The sequence below is a fragment of the Abramis brama genome (genome assembly GCF_963993115.1).
Source record: "Abramis brama genome assembly, chromosome: 2".
NCBI lineage: Eukaryota > Metazoa > Chordata > Actinopteri > Cypriniformes > Leuciscidae > Abramis > Abramis brama.
Window position 1 is genome coordinate 59838024 of NC_139964.1, and position 8314 is coordinate 59846337.

General features: G+C 44.0%; 1 protein-coding gene across 1 annotated transcript in view; it reads right to left on the reverse strand.

Moving 5' to 3' along the window:
- Positions 1 to 7954: 7954 nt before the first annotated feature.
- pdia2 (protein disulfide isomerase family A, member 2) overlaps positions 7955 to 8314 on the reverse strand; it is a gene marked incomplete at its 3' end in the record, with an annotated part of 3885 nt that continues 3525 nt past the window's right edge. Inside the window, 1 exon segment of the mRNA XM_084093020.1 lies at positions 7955 to 7965. Within this exon segment, the coding sequence (XP_083949146.1) occupies positions 7955 to 7965 (11 nt within the window).

An 8314-nucleotide genomic window follows, 5' to 3' on the forward strand; every position in this document is an offset into this window, starting at 1 on the left:
CCAAAAAGGCTCCATGTCCTTTTGCTAATATCAGTGTGTGTGTGATAGTTTCTTTCTCTGTGGGTGAGGTATGCTATTCAAACTGCTTTTAGAGATTAAACTAGATGTACCGCATGGCGGTACAAAATATGACCGCCGCTCAGGCCTGCACTGGCTTTCCACAAAAATAAATGACGTGGAGCAATTTGGCTGTATTGCGTGTTTATGTATATGTTGTATATTTTAAAAGACTGTCTGGAGTATTCCTGTGGATCATGGATAATTTAGAGTTTTGTAATTATTTGCCATTACTATTTAAGTTTTATATCAAAAGTCATTAGTTTAGACACTTAACATCCATAATGTGAAAACGTCACATCCATAACAGTGGTTAACAGTAAAAAGCGACTGAAGTGCCCTTGAGCAAGGCACCTAACCCCTCACTGCTCCCGGAGCGCCGCTGTTGTTGCAGGCAGCTCACTGCGCCGAGATTAGTGTGTGCTTCACCTCACTGTGTGTTCACTGTGTGCTGAGTGTGTTTCACTAATTCACGGATTGGGATAAATGCAGAGACCAAATTTCCCTCACGGGATCAAAATAGTATATATACTTATACTTATACATACTAAGTATGAAAAATCTGTGTTTTTTTTTTTCAAAGGACCCTCCCATTCAATTTCTACAAACCTCTACCAAACGGTTGAGGTGCCTGTTGATGGTAAAAGTCAGTTATCTGACTTTGGCATGGGTTTGTTGTGTTTTACTGAAATAAAAAACATTTTTTCCCCAAAAAAGTGGTTTTATCTTGTAGCCCTGGTCCCAGAGTTTTAAAAAAACAATGTTAACAAAATTAAACTCATTCCCACTGTACCTAGTAGAACACTTAAGTAAATGTCCCATTGAAATTAATGGGATTTTATGGATTTAGGTGAAGAAAGTGTACACATAATACATTTTGGTCTGTACCATGAAGAGAAAACTGATTCAACTATATAAACTATATATTTTCTGAAAGCGTAGACTCTCAGGATGTGATCTAACATGGCATGAAACATGTCCCACCCACGTCATTAGTATACTGCCCAAGCATAACACATTGGGTATTGGTAAATCGGGTATATGGCTGATACCTAAAAAAAGTAGTAGTATGTGCATGTCTGTCTGTGTGTGTGTGTATGTGTGTGTGTTTGTATATGTGTGTGTCTGTGTGTGTCTGTGCGTGTATGTGTGCGTGCGTACATGTGTGTGCGCGTGTGTGTTTGTGTGTGTGTGTCTGTGCATGTGGATTTGTATGTGTGTGTATGGGTGTGTGTCTGTGCCTGTGGATGTCAGTGTGTGTGCATGCTTGCGTTTGTTTGTATTCCTGCATGTGTGTGTGTGACAGTATCATCCTAAACCAGCAACCCTTTGCTCAACAGCACCATCTACAGGCCGATGAGTGTACAGTCACTAAATGTGCACATAAATGAATTTATTTTATACCCCCCCATGGATGAAATTCTACGAAACTTAGCATACCCCCAGAGGATGTCAAGTTAATCATACACATGAAATATGGTGCAGTTCTGAACATCTCCACTGAAGATAGGGGCGATTAAAGCAGAATAATATTGCATTTTCATTTTTTATGGGAGGGGCGCAAATCACAAATGAGTGATTATGGGCTAGGTTGATGTGGGCCCTTAAGACCAACATACCATAAAAATTTCTTCATCCTCGGTTCCACGGTTCAAGTAGTTATTTAGGAAAAACTGCATTTTTTGGGTTTGGGGGGGCCCAGCGCGGGGGGGGGTGTGGCCCCCGGGGACCAAACGAATTTTTTCCGTAAAAGTCTAGTGGGGCTACATGCCCACCAAATTTCATGTTCCCCGGTGTTTCGGTGTCCCTGGTATCGTTGACGGAAAATTCAGTAGATTGACGGGGAAAAAAAACTAAAAAACTTTGACAATCGATTATGGGCTAGGTTGATGTGGGCCCTTAAGACCAACATACTTTGCAAATTTCTTCATCCTCGGTGCCACGGTTCAGGTAGTTATTTAGGAAAAACTGCATTTTTTGGGTTTGGGGGGGCCCAGCGCGGGGGGGGAGTGGCCCCCGGGGACCAAACGAAATTTTTCCATAAAAGTCTAGTGGGGCTACATGCTCACCAAATTTCATGTTCCCCGGTGTTTCGGTGTCCCTGGTATCGTTGACGGAAAATTCAGTAGATTGACGGAAAAAAAAAAAAAAAAAAACTTTGACAATCCCTATATGACCGCTCTCGCTAGCTACGCTAGCGGCGGTCATAATAATATTGCATTTAAATTTTTTATGGGGGGGCGCAAATCACAAATGACTGATTATGGGCTAGGTTGATGTGGGCCCTTAAGAGCAACATACCATCAAAATTTCTTCATCCTCGGTGCCACGGTTCAGGTAGTTATTTAGGAAAAACTGCATTTTTTGGGTTTGGGGGGGCCCAGCGCCGGGGGGGAGGGGCCCCCGGGGACCAAACGAAATTTTTCCGTAAAAGTCTAGTGGGGCTACATGCCCACCAAATTTCATGTTCCCCGGTGTTTCGGTGTCCCTGGTATCGTTGACGAAAAATTCACGGGGGGCCCAGCGCGGGGGGGGAGTGGCCCCCGGGGACCAAACGAAATTTTTCTGTAAAAGTCTAGTAGACCAACATACCATAAACATTTCTTCATCCTCGGTGCCACGGTTCAGGTAGTTATTTAGGAAAAACTGCATTTTTTGGGTTTGGGGGGGCCCAGCGCGGGGGGGGGTGTGGCCCCCGGGGACCAAACGAATTTTTTCCGTAAAAGTCTAGTGGGGCTACATGCCCACCAAATTTCATGTTCCCCGGTGTTTCGGTGTCCCTGGTATCGTTGACGGAAAATTCAGTAGATTGACGGGGAAAAAAAACTAAAAAACTTTGACAATCGATTATGGGCTAGGTTGATGTGGGCCCTTAAGACCAACATACTTTGCAAATTTCTTCATCCTCGGTGCCACGGTTCAGGTAGTTATTTAGGAAAAACTGCATTTTTTGGGTTTGGGGGGGCCCAGCGCGGGGGGGGAGTGGCCCCCGGGGACCAAACGAAATTTTTCCATAAAAGTCTAGTGGGGCTACATGCTCACCAAATTTCATGTTCCCCGGTGTTTCGGTGTCCCTGGTATCGTTGACGGAAAATTCAGTAGATTGACGGAAAAAAAAAAAAAAAAAAACTTTGACAATCCCTATATGACCGCTCTCGCTAGCTACGCTAGCGGCGGTCATAATAATATTGCATTTAAATTTTTTATGGGGGGGCGCAAATCACAAATGACTGATTATGGGCTAGGTTGATGTGGGCCCTTAAGAGCAACATACCATCAAAATTTCTTCATCCTCGGTGCCACGGTTCAGGTAGTTATTTAGGAAAAACTGCATTTTTTGGGTTTGGGGGGGCCCAGCGCCGGGGGGGAGGGGCCCCCGGGGACCAAACGAAATTTTTCCGTAAAAGTCTAGTGGGGCTACATGCCCACCAAATTTCATGTTCCCCGGTGTTTCGGTGTCCCTGGTATCGTTGACGAAAAATTCACGGGGGGCCCAGCGCGGGGGGGGAGTGGCCCCCGGGGACCAAACGAAATTTTTCTGTAAAAGTCTAGTAGACCAACATACCATAAACATTTCTTCATCCTCGGTGCCACGGTTCAGGTAGTTATTTAGGAAAAACTGCATTTTTTGGGTTTGGGGGGGCCCAGCGCGGGGGGGGAGTGGCCCCCGGGGACCAAACGAAATTTTTCCGTAAAAGTCTAGTGGGGCTACATGCCCACCAAATTTCATGTTCCCCGGTGTTTCGGTGTCCCTGGTATCGTTGACGAAAAATTCATGGGGGCCCCAGCGCAGGGGGGTAAGTGGCCCCCGGGGACCAAACGAAATTTTTCCGTAAAAGTCTAGTGGGGCTACATGCCCACCAAATTTCATGTTCCCCGGTGTTTCGGTGTCCCTGGTATCGTTGACGAAAAAATTCAGTAGATGACGAAAAAAAAAAAAAAAAAAACTTTGACAATCCCTATATGACCGCTTTCGCTAGCTACGCTAGCGGCGGTCATAATTAATGGGATTTTATGGATTTAGGTGAAGAAAGTGTACACATAATACATTTTGGTCTGTACCATGAAGAGAAAACTGATTCAACTATATAAACTATATATTTTCTGAAATCGTAGACTCTCAGGATGTGATCTAACATGGCATGAAACATGTCCCACCCACCTCATTAGTATACTGCCCAAGCATAACACATTGGGTATTGGAAAATCGGGTATATGGTTGATACCTAAAAAAAGTAGTATTATGTGCATGTCTGTGTGTGTGTGTGTGTATGTGTGTGTGTTTGTGTATGTGTGTGTCTGTGTGTGTGTGTGTCTGTGCGTGTATGTATGCGTGCGTACATGTGTGTGCGCGTGTGTGTTTGTGTGTGTGTGTTTGTGCGTGTGGATGTCAGTGTGTGTGCATGCTTGCGTTTGTTTGTATTCCTGCATGTGTGTGTGCAGGGCCTGAAGTTAACTTTTTTGACCACCAGCCACTATGGCGGATGGATTTAAAAATCCACCCGCCACAGTGACTTTTTACCAGCCAGTTTTTTTTGGGCCTCATAAAAGGCGAACAAAAGGAATTGCACAAACATTTGTTCTTTAACTTGTAAGAATACACATTTAAGTGCTGTCAAGTTATTAACGAGATGAGATCCATACAAGTAATAATAACTCTTAGAATACAGATAAACAAATCACACGCGGCTGTGTTGATGGCTGGGCAGCTGTTAGTTTATAGCGTTCAGGAACCGTTAAGCAGAACTAAATTAACATTGTTATTACTGGTAAAGTTACCGGGTAGGTTACCGGACATTTTCTCACCGGTTCCCAACTCCCAACATCTGTGCAACTGTCATTGTAATGTAGCCTATGTCAGCGTTGCATTATCTCATCTCATCTCACCAACAGTTTAATACTTAACTCACACATTCAAACGTATTCAGAGAAGGGCCTCATCTTTCTCTCCAATCACATATAGCTACGTTCCGAAACACTCAAACTGCGCTGCTTTCACAGATGCTTTCTTTACTCCAGTAATGTGCCGCCACATTTTTTAGCTAAAATCCAACGAAATGGCTGACTTCGTTTAAATGTCAAAGAACAACAGTTGCAAAAAAAAAAAACCTTCACAAAGACCCGGCCCCTTTAGTTACTGTTGCTATGTCCGACAAGCTACACCGCGCTCAAACCATGATCTCACGCAATGAAAAACACATTGCGCAGCAGAGACACTGACAACACGCTGACAGACAAGATAGTGGTTACTTTTGATATTAAACAAAGTCTCAACGTTAAAATTTGGTCATTTTTAAAGAAATTTAGACAAAACCGTTTTGTGGCTCTGTAATGTGCCTTGACAGATCGCTGTGGTGCCTCAGTTAAAGCTGCTCGTGAACCGATCATCTCTTCCTTCTAGTTAATTTATAGCATCAAATAAACATGAATGAACATAAGAAGGAATGTAGTTTTAACTGCGGAAAGATGTCAGTAGGCCTATTCAGTACAATCCGTTTTTTCAAGTTCAAATCCTCCAACGTTGAACTCTCCTGACTGCTTCGTCGGACAAAAAAGGCGGATTCGGCAGATTATGATTGGCCAGATCGCCTGTCAATCAAACTCTTTTCACGGGGGGCCCAGCGCGGGGGGGCGAGTGGCCCCCGGGGACCAAACGAAATTTTTCTGTAAAAGTCTAGTAGACCAACATACCATAAAAATTTCTTCATCCTCGGTGCCACGGTTCAGGTAGTTATTTAGGAAAAACTGCATTTTTTGGGTTTGGGGGGGCCAGCGTGGGGGGGGAGTGGCCCCCGGGGACCAAACGAAATTTTTCCGTAAAAGTCTAGTGGGGCTACATGCCCACCAAATTTCATGTTCCCCGGTGTTTCGGTGTCCCTGGTATCGTTGACGAAAAATTCACGGGGGGCCCAGCGCGGGGGGGGAGTGGCCCCCGGGGACCAAACGAAATTTTTCTGTAAAAGTCTAGTAGACCAACATACCATAAACATTTCTTCATCCTCGGTGCCACGGTTCAGGTAGTTATTTAGGAAAAACTGCATTTTTTGGGTTTGGGGGGGCCCAGCGCGGGGGGGGAGTGGCCCCCGGGGACCAAACGAAATTTTTCCGTAAAAGTCTAGTGGGGCTACATGCCCACCAAATTTCATGTTCCCCGGTGTTTCGGTGTCCCTGGTATCGTTGACGAAAAAATTCAGTAGATGACGAAAAAAAAAAAAAAAAAAACTTTGACAATCCCTATATGACCGCTTTCGCTAGCTACGCTAGCGGCGGTCATAATTAATGGGATTTTATGGATTTAGGTGAAGAAAGTGTACACATAATACATTTTGGTCTGTACCATGAAGAGAAAACTGATTCAACTATATAAACTATATATTTTCTGAAATCGTAGACTCTCAGGATGTGATCTAACATGGCATGAAACATGTCCCACCCACCTCATTAGTATACTGCCCAAGCATAACACATTGGGTATTGGAAAATCGGGTATATGGTTGATACCTAAAAAAAGTAGTATTATGTGCATGTCTGTGTGTGTGTGTGTGTATGTGTGTGTGTTTGTGTATGTGTGTGTCTGTGTGTGTGTGTGTCTGTGCGTGTATGTATGCGTGCGTACATGTGTGTGCGCGTGTGTGTTTGTGTGTGTGTGTTTGTGCGTGTGGATGTCAGTGTGTGTGCATGCTTGCGTTTGTTTGTATTCCTGCATGTGTGTGTGCAGGGCCTGAAGTTAACTTTTTTGACCACCAGCCACTATGGCGGGTGGATTTAAAAATCCACCCGCCACAGTGACTTTTTACCAGCCAGTTTTTTTTGGGCCTCATAAAAGGCGAACAAAAGGAATTGCACAAACATTTGTTCTTTAACTTGTAAGAATACACATTTAAGTGCTGTCAAGTTATTAACGAGATGAGATCCATACAAGTAATAATAACTCTTAGAATACAGATAAACAAATCACACGCGGCTGTGTTGATGGCTGGGCAGCTGTTAGTTTATAGCGTTCAGGAACCGTTAAGCAGAACTAAATTAACATTGTTATTACTGGTAAAGTTACCGGGTAGGTTACCGGACATTTTCTCACCGGTTCCCAACTCCCAACATCTGTGCAACTGTCATTGTAATGTAGCCTATGTCAGCGTTGCATTATCTCATCTCATCTCACCAACAGTTTAATACTTAACTCACACATTCAAACGTATTCAGAGAAGGGCCTCATCTTTCTCTCCAATCACATATAGCTACGTTCCGAAACACTCAAACTGCGCTGCTTTCACAGATGCTTTCTTTACTCCAGTAATGTGCCGCCACATTTTTTAGCTAAAATCCAACGAAATGGCTGACTTCGTTTAAATGTCAAAGAACAACAGTTGCAAAAAAAAAAAACCTTCACAAAGACCCGGCCCCTTTAGTTACTGTTGCTATGTCCGACAAGCTACACCGCGCTCAAACCATGATCTCACGCAATGAAAAACACATTGCGCAGCAGAGACACTGACAACACGCTGACAGACAAGATAGTGGTTACTTTTGATATTAAACAAAGTCTCAACGTTAAAATTTGGTCATTTTTAAAGAAATTTAGACAAAACCGTTTTGTGGCTCTGTAATGTGCCTTGACAGATCGCTGTGGTGCCTCAGTTAAAGCTGCTCGTGAACCGATCATCTCTTCCTTCTAGTTAATTTATAGCATCAAATAAACATGAATGAACATAAGAAGGAATGTAGTTTTAACTGCGGAAAGATGTCAGTAGGCCTATTCAGTACAATCCGTTTTTTCAAGTTCAAATCCTCCAACGTTGAACTCTCCTGACTGCTTCGTCGGACAAAAAAGGCGGATTCGGCAGATTATGATTGGCCAGATCGCCTGTCAATCAAACTCCCCGCGAAGGGTCGATTCTCATTGGCTACCTGCCAATGTGGCAGGTAGATGGACAGAATTACCCGCCAATTGCAGAATTCACCCGCATTTGGCGTGTGGTCGGGTGTTAATTTCAGGCCCTGTGTGTGTGTGACAGTATCATCCTAAACCAGCAACCCTTCGCTCAACAGCACCATCTACAGGCCGATGAGTGTACAGTCACTAAATGTGCACATAAATTAATTTATTTTATACCCCCCCATGGATGAAATTCTACGAAACTTACGGTGTTTCGGTGTCCCTGGTATCGTTGACGAAAAATTCACGGGGGCCCCAGCGCGGGGGGGCAAGTGGCCCCCGGGGACCAAACGAAATTTTTCCGTAAAAGTCTAGTGGGGC